General features: G+C 55.5%; 1 protein-coding gene across 1 annotated transcript in view; it reads right to left on the bottom strand.

Moving 5' to 3' along the window:
• The window catches only part of DCHS1 (dachsous cadherin-related 1), a 67,968-nt gene that overhangs the window by 10,613 nt on the left and 43,686 nt on the right, over positions 1-13,669 (bottom strand). The window contains 7 exon segments of the mRNA XM_038739846.1: positions 809-1,020; positions 1,742-1,855; positions 4,294-5,163; positions 7,394-7,603; positions 7,780-7,905; positions 9,571-9,810; positions 10,748-11,603. Of these exon segments, the coding sequence (XP_038595774.1) occupies positions 809-1,020; positions 1,742-1,855; positions 4,294-5,163; positions 7,394-7,603; positions 7,780-7,905; positions 9,571-9,810; positions 10,748-11,603 (2,628 nt within the window).

Raw genomic sequence — 13,669 nt, 5'->3', positions numbered from 1 at the left:
CTGCTTCTCTGTGTAGTACAGTGCTCTGCACACATTAAGGGCTCAATAAATACAATTGAGTGAATGAATGAATGTTCAGTTGCCCTGGGGTAAGTGATAACTAGGTCAGACACAATCTCTGCCCTGCATGGGGCTCACAGTCTAAATAGGAGGGAATACAGGTATTTAACCCCCATTGTACAGTTGAGGAAACCGAGGCACAGAGAAGTTAAATAAGAATAAGAATAATGGCACTTGTTAAGGGCTTACTACGTGCCAGGCGCTGAACGAAGCGCTGGGGTGGATACGAGCAAATCAGGTTGGACACAGTCCCTGTCCCATTTGGGGCTCACAGTCTCAATCCCCATTTTACCGATGAGGTAACTGAGGCCCAGAGAAGCCAAGTGACTTCCCCAGCGTCACACAGCAGACAAGTGGAGGAGCTCGGATTGGAACCCATGACCTTCTGACTTCCAAGCCCGTGGTCTATCCGCTCTGCCGCGCTGCTTCTCTGAGTGATTCGCCCAAGGCCACACGGGAAGCAACGGGCGGAGCCGGGATGAGAGCCCTCCGACTCCCAGATCGACGGTCTTTCCGCTAGGCCACGTTGCTTCGTCCCCCGCCTCAGTCCCCCGTCCCTTCCCGAAGTCTACTGATAATGATGGCATTTGTTAAGCGCTTACTATGTGCACTGTTCTAAGCGCACCCTCGACTTCTTTCTTCACTTCAGCCTCTCTTCTCAGCCTCGCATCTCCTACTCCCACTGAATCCCCCCACTCCATCCCTTACGGTCCCCAGCCTTCTGGGGTCCCCCCGCCCTGTGGCCCACCTGGAGGAGGGGGCCGTCGAAGGCCCGGGATTCCGGGAGGAAGGCCACGTAGTGGGGGCTGAGGAAATGGGGGGCGTTGTCGTTGGTGTCCTGCAGGCTCAGGGTCAGCACCGTGAAGCCGAACGCCCCTCCGCTCTCCGCTTGGATGACCAACCGGAGCCGGGGGGTGGTTTCAAAATCCAGCTCCCTGGCCGCTCGCACAGAGATCGCCCCTGAGGGGTGGGAGGACAGGGAGGTGAGGGGGTCAGGACCCCGCCAGCCTCGCTCCCTCCCGGCTCCTACGTTCTTCCAACCAGGAACACCCCTGGGGTCAGAGGTCGCCCCAATCCGGCTTCCCGCCCGCCCAGCCTGCTCTGCTGCTCTCACCTGGGCTCGCCAATAATAATAATCATATCATTTATTAAGCCCTTACTATGTACAAAGCACTGTTCTAAGCACCGGGGAGGTTACAAGGTGATCAGGTTGTCTCACGGGGGGTTCACAGTCTTCACCCCCATTTTACAGAGGAGGTAACTGAGGCCCAGGGAAGCGAAGTGACTTGCCCAAAGTCACGCAGCTGACAATTGGCGGAGCCGGGATTTCAACCCGTGACCTTGGACTCCAAAGCCCGGGCTCTGTCCACTGAGCAAGTGGGTCTGCTGCAGCGGATAGCAATGTCGGGGAGGAGGGGAAGGACCTCGAGATTCCCAATCCCTTCTCCTACCCGGACCATCTTGCTTTGTCGGCCCTGAGCTCGCTTTTGGGGTCCTCCCCCAGTCTCCCATCTTGGCTCCCCATGGGACCACCTCCCGCACCCCCTTCTCCCAATCTGGTTTCCCCCTCAGTCTCGCCCTCTGCCATTCCCCTCTCCCGCAGAGACCCTCAGGACCCCCCCATCCCCGCCACCTGGCTCCCGGGCCCTTCCTAGGCCTTTTCCCTCCCTCCCTCCCTCACCTGAGCTGGGCTGGATGGCAAAGATTTCCTTCTCGTTGCCACTCAGGATGCTGTAGGTGATGGGCCCCGAAGAACCCCCAGAATGGACGGCCTTGGGGGACAGCACCGGAGTCCCTGAAGGGGGTAGAGGAGGCCAGGGGTTAGGGCGAAACAGCCCCAGAGACCTTGGGCAGGGGCAGGCCGGGCTCTGCGTGGGCAGGGGGCTCGCCCAGGGGCAGGGGACCCTAGTTAGGGGAGATTCCCCGGGCGGGGAGAGCATGGCAGAGGTTGGACCTTTGGGGCACGAACTGATCTGGGCCCTGCCCGGGGGAACAGATCAGTTAAATTAGGGGTGCGGCCCGCCAAACTTCGGTTTGAAAAGCGTGGCTGGGGAAGTGGAGCCGGAGACGTGGCCCCTCGAACGGGCTGAGCCGACAGGTCGCACAGTTCCCGAGGGGGCACTGGATGCTCACCCACCAAGATGATAATAATAATAATCGTGGGGGCATTTGTTAAGCTGTCACTGTGTGCCAAGCACTGTTCTAAGCTCTGGGGTAATAATAATAGTGATGGTATTTGGTAAGCACTTATTATGTGCCAAGCACTGTTCTAAGCACTGGGGTAGTAATAATAATAATTATGGTATTTGTTAAGCACTTACTATGTGCCAAGCACTGTTCTAAGCACTGGGGTAATAATAATAATTATGGTATTTGTTAAGCGCTTGCTATGTGCCAAGCACTAGTTCTAAGCACTGGGGTAATAATAATAATAATTATGGTATTTGTTAAGCGCTTGCTATGTGCCGAGCACTGTTCTAAGTACTGGAGTAATAATAATAATAATTATGGTATTTGTTAAGTGCTTGCTATGTGCCAAGCACTAGTTCTAAGCACTGGGGTAATAATAATAATAATTATGGTATTTGTTAAGTGCTTGCTATGTGCCGAGCACTGTTCTAAGTACTGGAGTAATAATAATAATAATTATGGTATTTGTTAAGTGCTTGCTATGTGCCAAGCACTAGTTCTAAGCACTGGGGTAATAATAATAATAATTATGGTATTTGTTAAGTGCTTACTATGTGCCAAGCACTAGTTCTAAGCACTGGGGTAATAATAATAATAATTATGGTATTTGTTAAGTGCTTGCTATGTGCCGAGCACTGTTCTAAGTACTGGAGTAATAATAATAATAATTATGGTATTTGTTAAGTGCTTGCTATGTGCCAAACACTAGTTCTAAGCACTGGGGTAATAATAATAATAATTATGGTATTTGTTATGCGCTTGCTATGTGCCAAGCACTGTTCTAAGCACTGGGGTAATAATAATAATGATTATGGTTTTTGTTAAACACTTACTATGTGCCAAGCACTGTTCTAAGCCCTGGGTTAATAATAATAATAATTATGGTATTTGTTAAGTGCTTACTATGTGCCAAGCACTGTTCTAAGCACTGAGGTAATAATAATTATGGTATTTGTTAAGCACTTACTATGTGCCAAGCACTGTTCTAAGCACTGGGGTAATAATAATAATAATTATGGTATTTGTTAAGCACTTATTATGTGCCGAGCACTGTTCTAAGCACTGGGGTAATAATAATAATAATTATGGTATTTGTTAAGTGCTTACTATGTGCCAAGCACTAGTTCTAAGCACTGGGGTAATAATAGTAATAATAATTATGGTATTTGTTAAGCACTTACTATGTGCCAAGCACTGTTCTAAGCACTGGGGTAATAATAATAATTATTATGGTATTTGTTAAGTGCTTACTATGTGCCAAGCACTAGTTCTAAGCACTGGGGTAATAATAATAACAATTATGGTATTTGTTATGCACTTACTATGTGCCAAGCACTGTTCTAAGCACTGGGGTAATAATAATGATAATAATGGTATTTGTCAAGCACTTATTATGTGCCAAGCACTGTTCTAAGCACCGGGGTAATAATAATTATTGTTATTACGGTATTTGTTAAGTGCTTACTAGAGAAGCAGTGTGGCTTAGTGGAAAGAGCCCGGGCTTGGGACTCAGAGGTCATGGGTTCTAATCCCACCTCCGCCACTTGTCAGCTGTGTGACTTTGGGCAAGTCACTTAACTTCTCTGTGCCTCAGTTCCCTCATCCGTCAAATGGGGATGAAGACTTTGAGCCCCACGTGGGACAACCTCATTACCTCGTATCTATCCCAGTGCTTGGAACAGTGCTTGGCACATAGTATGCGCTTAACAAAAACCATCATTATTATTATTATTATTATGAGCCAAGCACCTTTCTAACGCTGCGGTAAATGCAAGGTTATTGGCTTGGTTCCACGTGGGGCTCACAGTCTTAATCCCCCGTTTCCAGATGAGGTCACTGAAGCCCAGGGAAGTTAGGTGACTTCCCAAGGTCACGGAGCAGAGGAGTGGCAGAGGTGGAATTAGAACCCACGTCCTCTGACTCCCAAGCCCGGGCTTTGGCCACTAGGCCAACTGGGTTCCTTCTTGGCCCCCCGGGGAAGGTGACGGTTCTAGGGGCCCCCAGGACGGGAGCGGCCCGCCAGCCCGACCGGACCCCGCTGACCTGGGGCAGCGTTCTCGGGCAGGGAGGCCTCGCTGCTGGCCCGGGGGAAGCGGGGCCCGCCGTCGGGCTCGTCGGGCAGCTGGACGACCACCACGCCGGTGGCCGAGAGGGCGGGCCGGCCCAGGTCGGTGGCCACCACGAAGAGGACGCGCTCTCGGGGGGCGAGCGAGGCGGTAGGCCGCGCCAGGCGGATCTCGCCCGTGTAGGAGTCCACGGCGGCCCCGGGCGGCGGCCGGGCCAGGCGGTAGAGGATGGACGCGTTGGCGCCCGCGTCGCGGTCCTCGGCGGTCAGCGTGGCCAGGGGGCGGGAGCCGGCCGAAGCCAGGCGGTGGGGCGGGCGCAGCCGCAGGGGGCTGGCCGGGAAGAAGGGCACGTGGTCGTTGACGTCGAGCACGGTGACCTTGATGGACACGACGGCGCTGCGGGGCCGGCCGGCCGCCCCGTCCACTGCCGTCACCTGGAAGGCGAAGGCGTCCCGGCGCTCGCGGTCCAGCGGCCGGGCGGTACGCAGCTCCCCGCTGGCCGGCTCCAGCTGGAAGGCCCCCGCCGCCCCGCCGTCGAGGTAGTAAGCCACGCGGCCGTTGTCGCCGGCATCGTGGTCGACGGCGCGGACGGTGAGCAGTAGGCCGCCCACCGGCAGGTCCTCGGGCACTTCCACGTTGTAGGCCACGGTGGGGAAGGCCGGCGCGTGGTCGTTGACGTCCAGCACGCTCACGGCCACCTGGAGCTCGGCGCGGCGTGGGGGCAGCCCGCCGTCCCGGGCCTCCACCCGCAGCTCGTACGACGCCGTGGCCTCGCGGTCCAGCTCCCGCGCCGTCCCCAGCTCTCCGGATCCCGCGTCCAGCACGAAGTCTCCCGAGGGGTCTCCCTCTGCCGTGGGATGGTGGGGTGGGGGAGAGAAGAGACACAGAGATAGGGGAGAGGAGATGCAGAGACAGGGGGAACCAGACGCAGAGGTGGGGAGAGGAGGAGCAGAGACACGGGGAGAGGAGATGCAGAGACAGGGGGAACCAGACGCAGAGATGGGGAGAGGAAGTGCAGAGACAGGGGAGAGGAGACGTAGAGACAGGGGAGTGAGATGCAGAGATGGGGAGAGGAGGCACAGAGACAGGGGTAGAGGAGACGCAGAGACGGGGGAATCAGATGCAGAGATGGGGAGAGGAGGAGCAGAGACACGGGGAGAGGAGATGCAGAGACAGGGGAGTGGGATGCAGAGATGGGGAGAGGAGGCACAGAGACAGGGGGAGAGGAGATGCAGAGACAGGGGAACCAGATGCAGAGTTGGGGAGAGGAGGCGCAGAGACAGGGGGAGAGGAGATGCAGAGACAGGGGAATGGGATGCAGAGATGGGGAGAGGAGGCACAGAGACAGGGGGAGAGGAGATGCAGAGACAGGGGGAACCAGACGTAGAGATGGGGAGAGGAGGAGCAGAGATGGGGGAGAGGAGATGCAGAGACAGGGGAACCAGACGCATAGATGGGGAGAGGAGGCACAGAGACAGGGGGAGAGGAGATGCAGAGACAGGGGGAACCAGACGCAGAGATGGGGAGAGGAGGCACAGAGACAGGGGGAGAGGAGATATAGGGACGGGAGTGAGATGCAGAGATGGGGAGAGGAGGCACAGAGACGTGGGGGAGGAGATGCAGAGACAGGGGGAACCAGATGCAGAGATGGGGAGAGGAGGAGCAGAGATGGGGGAGAGGAGTTGCAGATACAGGGGAACCAGACGCAGAGATGGGGAGAGGAGGCGCAGAGACGGGGGAGAGGAGATGTAGAGACAGGGGAGTGAGATACAGAAATTGGGAGAGGAGGCACAGAGACAGGGGGAGAGAAGATGCAGAGACAGGGGAATGAGATGTAGAGAAGGGGAGAGGAGGTGCAGAGATGGGGGAGAGGAGATGCAGCAGAGACAGGGGGAACCAGACACAGAGACAGGGGGAACGAGATGCAGAGATGGGAAAAGGAGAAGCAGAGACGGGGCAGTGGTGATGCAGAGACAGGGGAATGGAGACGCAGAGACGGGGGAGTGATGATGCAGAGACAGGGGAATGGAGACGCAGAGACAGGGAGAGGAGATGCGGAGAGGCAGAGATAGGAGAGACAGGCAGAGAAGAGGGCGCAGGGATCCCGAGAAAAAGGAAGATTAAGGCCGAGAGACCAGGTGGGTTGGGTCAGGGTCCAGGGACCATCGGAAAACGTTTGTGGGGGAGGGGGTGGCAAACGGAGGGGGAAACGGAAAGGAAAAGGGGGTGCATAGAGGAAAGGCGGGATAAACTCACACATGGGATCGGGAGATGGGGGGGTTGTTAGGCCAACGGGTTTGGCAGCGAGAGAAAATGGGGTGAAAAAGATGGGGAAAATGAGTCAGAGGCTCCCTCCAACCCGTTCGCACTTTGGCACGGGCCAGGGATATGAAGGGAGGGGCTAGGGGCATAACAGTGAGGGTATTTGCTAAGCGCTTACTCTGTGCCGAGAACTGTTCTAAGTGCTGGGGGGAATATAAGGTGATCAGGTTGTCCCACGTGGGGCTCACAGTCTTCATCTCCATTTAACAGATGAGGGAACTGAGGCCCCGAGAAGTGAAGTGACTTGCCCAAAGTCACACAGCTTACAAATGGCAGAGCCAGGTTAAGCGCTTACTATGTGCCAAGCACTGTTCCAAGCGTTGGGCACTGTTCTCAGAGTTGGGTGTGAGGAGAGGGGCTAGGGGGAGAAGCTGGGGAGGGGAGGGAGGGAGACTGAGCTGGGGAAGAGGTGCCCGGGGGCTAGGGATGTAATAATGATGGTATTTGTTAATAATAATAATAATAGTAATGATGGTATTTATTAAGCGCTTACTATGTGCCAAGCACTGTTCCAAGCGCTGGGGGGATACAAGGTGATCAGGTTGTCCCACTTGGGGCTCACAGTCTTCGTCCCCATTTGACAGATGAGGAAACTGAGAAGTGAAGCGACTTGCCCCAAATCCCACGGCTGACAAACGGCAGAGCCGGGTTAAGCGCTTACTATGTGCCAAGCACCGAGGAGGCACGGATCAGGGACTGGGGGTGTCGGAGGAGGTGGGGAAGCCCCCCTCCCCACCCCCCAGCTCCAGGCTCACCCAGGATGCTGTAGCGCAGCCGCCCGTTGGGCCCAGCGTCGGGGTCAGCAGCCCGCAGCGTGGTGAGGGTCAGGGGGCTCTGGCCCTCGGGCACGTCCAGGGTGAGGCGGTCCATCCCGAAGGCCGGGCTGTGGTCGTTCTCGTCGGTCACGGTCACCCGCACGGCCACGTGGCTCAGCAGTGGAGGATTGCCTTCGTCTCGGGCATACGCTGCAGGCCGGGCACTCAGGAGGAGCTCCCGCGCCCCTCTCCTAGGCCTTGTCCGCCCCGTCACCCGCAAACACTGACCTCCGCCCTCCCCCATCTTCACCTCCTCACCCCCTCTCCACCCCCAGACTCACAGACCCTTCTTCTCCCCCCTCCTCTACTGACCGGCCCCCACCCACCTGTCAGGCTGAATTCTTCCTGCTCTTCCCTGTCCAGGGGTCGAGTGGTGGTAAGGACCCCGGTGTCCGGGTCCAAGGAGAAGCTGTCACTGGCGACGCCGCCGTAAATCACATGCCCGTTAGCGCCTGGACAGTGAGAGGGCTCAGGATGGGCAGAGGGACCCTGTCCCCAACTCCTGGGGCCGCCTTCATGGCCACCAACCAGCATCTTTCAGGCCCTTACCTTCCCAGCGCTTAGAACAGTGCTTTGCACATAGTAAGCGCTTAATAAACGCCATCATTATTATTATCCTAACAATAATCACCAGCACCATTAAACAGCAGCGTGGCTCAGTGGAAAGAGCGCAGGCTTGGGAGTCAGAGGTCATGGGGTTCTAATCCCAGCCCCGCCACTTGTCAGCTGTGTGACTTTGGGCAAGTCACTTCACTTCTCTGGGCCTCAGTTCCCTCATCTGTAAAATGGGGATTAAAACTGTGAGCCCCACGTGGGACAACCTGATCGCTTTATAGTCCCCAGCGCTTAGAACAGTGCTTTGCACATAGTAAGCACTTAACAAATACCATCATTATTATTATTCTAGACTGTGGGCCCACTGTTGGGTAGGGACCATCTCTATGTGTTGCTGACTTGTACCTCCCAAGGGCTTAGTACAGTGCTCTGCACACAGTAAGCGCTCAATAAATACGATTGATTGATTGATTGATTAAGCACTCCTATGTGCCGAGCACTAGACTGTGAGCCTGCTGTTGGGTAGGGACCGTCTCTATATGTTGCCAACTTGTACTTCCCAAGCGCTTAGTACAGTGCTCTGCACACAGTAAGCGCTCAAGAAGATAAGTGACTTGCCCAAAGTCACACAGCTGACAATTGGTGGAGCCGGAATTCGAACCCATGACCTCTGACTCCAAAGCCCGGGCTCTTTCCACTGAGCCACGCTGCTTCTCTGAATGAATAAAGTGAGGATGAAGTAGAAGGGTGTGGGAGCCGCCAACCTCCGGCCCACATCCTGCCTCTGGCTTGGAATGCCCTCCCTCTTCATACCTAACAGACTGAGCCCCTTCCTTCCTCTCCCCCTCGTCCCCCTCTCCATCCCCCCCATCTTACCTCCTTCCCTTTCCCACAGCACCTGTATATATGTATATATGTTTGTACATATTTATTACTCTATTTATTTATTTATTTTACTTGTACATATCTATTCTATTTATTTTATTTTGTTAGTATGTTTGGTTTTGTCTCCCCATTTTAGACTGTGAGCCCACTGCTGGGTAGGGACCGTCTCTATATGTTGCCAACTTGTACTTCCCAAGTGCTTAGTACAGTGCTGTGCACACAGTAAGCGCTCAATAAATACGATTGAATGAATGAATGAATGAATGTGCTAAGGGCTGGGAGAGATGCAAGGTAATCAGGTTGTCCCACGGAGGGGGCTCACAGTCTTCATCCTCATTTTACATAGATGAGGTCACTGAGGCCCAGAGAAGTGAAGTGGCTTACCCAAGGTCACACAGCAGACAAGGGGCCGAGCCGGGATTTGAACCCACATCCTCTGGTCCGAGTCGGCTCCCCCCGTCCGCCCCCCACCAGTCCATCCTGGGGGCCTCCATCTTTGTCCCCTCCCCTCTCTCCCAGGTGTCTGTCCCTCAACGTGGCTGGGCCTTGTCTCTCCCAAACAGGGCTGGACCCATCTGGGGTCAGCAAGATCTTTTGACCGATCAGCCGGTCCCTCTTCCAATCCCTCCCGCCTTGCTGGCTCCCCCCGCTCGCCCGCCGGCCCAGCTTGCCCGTACCCAGGTCGGGGTCGGTGGCCAGGAGGGTGAGCACGGGGGTCCCCGCCGGCCGGTTCTCGGCCACGCTGGCCTGGTACGATGGCCGCTGGAAGGCAGGGGCTTCGTCGTTGACGTCCGACACGCTGACGGTCAGCAGCTGCGTGGCCGAGCGGGCCGGAGAGCCGTGGTCTGAGGCCACCACGGTCAGGGCGTGCTCTGCTTTCTGCTCCCGATCCAGGGGCCTCACGACGGACAGTGCTCCTGAGCGGGCAGGGACAGGGAGAGGAGTCAGACGTTCCTCCTCTCTCCATGCCCCGACCCCCGCGGCCCACCCTCTCTCCCCCCACCTTGACCCCGACGGTCCGCTGGGGCAGCAGTGTGGCCTAATGGAAAGAACGTGGGCCCCGAAGTCAGAGGGCCTGGGTTCTAATCCCACCTCTGCCACTTAATAGTAAAAATAATGATGATGAATGCTATGTGCCAAGCTCTGTTCTAAGCACTGGGGTAGACACCCGGTAATCAGGTTGGACACAGTCCCTGTCCCCCACGGAGCTCGCAATCTCGATCCCCATTTGGCAGATGAGCTCACTGAGGCCCAGAGGATAATAATAATAATAATAAATTACTAGAGTATTTGTTAAGCGCTTACTATGTGCCAAGCACTGTTCTAAGCGCTGGGGTAGATACAAGGTAATCAGGTTGTCCCACATGGGGGTCACAGTCCTCATCCCCACCTTACAGATGAGGTAACTGAGGCCCAGAGAGGTTAAGTGACTTGCTCAAGGTCACACAGCAGACAAGTGGCAGATGCGACCTCTGACTCCCAAGCCCGGGCTCTCGCCACGGCTTCGCTTGCCTGCTGCGTGGCCTTGGGCAGGTCAGTTCACATGGGACAAGCTGATCACCTTGTAACCCCCCCAGCGCTTAGAACAGTGCTTTGCACATAGGAAGTGTTTAATAAATGCCATCGTTATTATCTGGGCCTCGGTTTCCTCATCCGTATAAATCGGGAGGAGCTACCCGGACTTTTGATCCAGATGGGGTGCCCCATGTGGGACTTTGTCCGGCTCCTACCGCAGCGCTTGGTACAGTGGTCTAGTACAGAGTAAGCGCCTGATGAAGGGATGCCACGGCGAGGCGGGTTCGGGTCCCCGGCCGCCTCGGGGATCCTCCTCCCCGCCCACCCCGGCCCCCTCACCCGTGTCGGGGTGCAGGTGGAAATGCCCGCGACCGTCGCCCCCGGCCAAGCGGTAGGAGAGGCGGGCGGCCTCGCCCAGGTCCGGGTCGTGGGCGACCACGTGGAGGGCGACGGGCCCGGGCGGCTGGTCCTCGGGCAGGCGGGCCCGGGCCGGAGAGGCGAAGGCCGGGGCGTTGTCGTTCTGGTCCACCACGAAGACCCGGGCGGACACGCGGGAGGCCCGGCGCAGGCTGGCGTTGAGTGGGCGGTCGCAGGCCTCGACCAGCAGGAGCAGGGCCGGGGTGGCCTCGCGGTCCAGCCCTCGCGGGGCGCTCAGGGCCCCCGTGCGAGGGTCCAGCCGCAAGGCCGGGGCGGCCGGCACCTGGCGCAACAGGCGGTACCGGACGTCGCTGTTGGGGCCGGGCCCGTCGGCGTCGGTGGCCTGGAAGGTGTACAGCGTGGCCCCCGGGGCCGGGTTCTCCGCCAGAGCCAGGGTCAAGGGGTCGCGGCCGAAGGCGGGCGCGTGCTCGTTCTCGTCCTCCACCCGCACCTCCACCCGCAGCAGCCGTGGCCCCTGGGGGAGGCCGGCCCCGGCCCCGGCGTCGTCCGCCCGCACGGTCAGCGCCAGCCGGGCCGGCCCGGCCTCGAAGTCCAGCGCCCGGGCCAGGAACAGCTGGCCCGTGGTGGCGTCCAGCGCGAAGGTGCCCTCCGGGTCGCCGGCGGCGTCCAGCGTGTAGGTCAGTGCCCCCGGCGGCACCCCGGGCAGGGCCACCGAGCCCAGCAGGGAGCCAGGCCGCAGCCCCTCGGTCGCCATCAGGGTCAGCTCCGCGGGCGTCGCGTCCCGAGGGGGCGGCGGCCGGTGGGACCGGGGAACCACCTGTCCGGCGGGGAGACGGAGAGAGAATAATAATCGGGATGGTGATCATCATCATCGATCGTATTTATTGAGCGCTTACTGGGTGCAGAGCACTGTACTGAGCGCTTGGGAAGTACAAATTGGCAACGTATAGAGACAGGCCCTACCCAACAGCGGGCTCATGGTCTAAAAGGGGGAGACAGAGAACAAAACCAAACATACTGACAAAATAAAATAAATAGGATAGATATGTACAAGTAAAATAAATAAATAAATAGAGAGTAATAGATGATGAGGATGACGACGATGGTGGTATTTGATGATGATGATGATGATGGCATTTATTAGGCGCTTACTACGTGCCAAGCACTGTTCGAAGCGCTGGGGAGGTTACAAGGTTGATCAGGTTGTCCCACCGGGGGGCTCACAGTCTTCATCCCCATTTTCCAGGTGAGGTCACTGAGGCCCAGAGAAGTGAAGTGACTTGTATCATTACAGACACTGTAATGATTATTATTATTATTAGTTGCTTGTATAATAATAATGATGGCATTTGTTAAGCACTTACTATGTGCAAAGCCCTGTTCTAAGCGCTGGGGGGGGATACAAGGTGATCAGGTTTTTCCACCTGGGCCTCACAGTCTTCATCCCCATTTTCCAGGTGAGGTCACTGAGGCCCAGAGAAGTGAAGTGACTTGCCCAAAGTCACACAGCTGACAAGTGGCGGAGCCAGGATTAGAACCCATGACCTCTGACTCCAAAGCCCGGGCTCTTTCCACTGAGCCACGAAGCCCTTACTACGTGCCAGGTGCCGTGCCGAGCGCTGGGGTGGATACAAGCAAATAATAATAATCAATCAATCAATCAATCAATCATATTTATTGAGCGCTTACTGTGTGCAGAGCACTGTACTAAGCGCTTGGGAAGTACAAGCTGGCAACCTATAGAGAGTAATCATCATTACAGTATTTGTTAATCCCTTACTATGTGCCAGGCACCAGACTAAGCGCTGGGGTGGATACAAGCAGCGCTGGGGATAAGAAGCAGCGTGGCACAGTGGAAAGAGCCCGGGCTTGGGAGCCAGAGGTCATGGGTTCGAATTCCGGCTCCGCCACTTGTCAGCTGTGTGACTTTGGGCAAGTCGCTTCACGTCTCTGGGCCTCAGTTACCTCATCTGTAAAATGGGGATGAAGACTCTGAGCCCCAGGTGGAACAACCTGATCACCTTGTATCCCCCCCAGCGCTTAGAACACGGCTTTGCACATAGTAAGTGCTTAACAAGTGCCATCATTATTATTATACAAGCAAATAATAATAATAATCATTACAGTATCTGTTCAGCGCTTACTATATGCCAGGCACCGTGCTAAGCGCTAGGATGGATACAAGCAAATAATAATAATAATAATCATTACAGTATTTGTTAAGCACTTACTATGTGCCAGGCACCATACTAAGTGCTGCAGAGGATACAAGCAAATATTAATAATAATAACTATTATTATAGTATCTGTCAAGCACTGTTCTAAGCGCCGGGGTAGATACAAGCAATTAAAATATTTGTTAAGCGCTTACTATGTGCCAAGCACTGTTCTAAGCGCTGGGGTGGATATAAGCAAATAATAATATTATTATAGTATTTGTTAAGCACTTACTATGTGCCAGGCACCGTACTAAACGCTGCAGAGGATACAAGCAAATAATAATAATTATTATTATTATTATAGTACCTGTCAAGCACTGTTCTAAGCGCCGGGGTAGATACAAGCAATTAAAATATTTGTTAAGTGCTTACTATGTGCCAAGCACTGTTCTAAGCGCTGGGGTGGATATAAGCAAATAATAATATTATTATAGTATTCGTTAAGCACTTACTATGTGCCAAGCACTGTTCTAAACACTGGGAAGATACAAGGTAATCAGGTTGTCCCACGCAGGGCTCACAGTCCCAACCCCCATTTTACAGATGAGGCAACTGAGGCGCTCGGGATGGACACAGTCCCTTGTCCCACGTGGGGCTCACAGCCTCCATCCCCCCTGGTCAGTTGAGGGAACGGGGGGCAAAGAGAAGTGAAATGACTTGGCCA

The sequence above is a fragment of the Tachyglossus aculeatus genome, chromosome 2, assembly GCF_015852505.1.
Source record: "Tachyglossus aculeatus isolate mTacAcu1 chromosome 2, mTacAcu1.pri, whole genome shotgun sequence".
NCBI lineage: Eukaryota > Metazoa > Chordata > Mammalia > Monotremata > Tachyglossidae > Tachyglossus > Tachyglossus aculeatus.
This window is presented reverse-complemented; position numbering and strand designations above follow the sequence as displayed.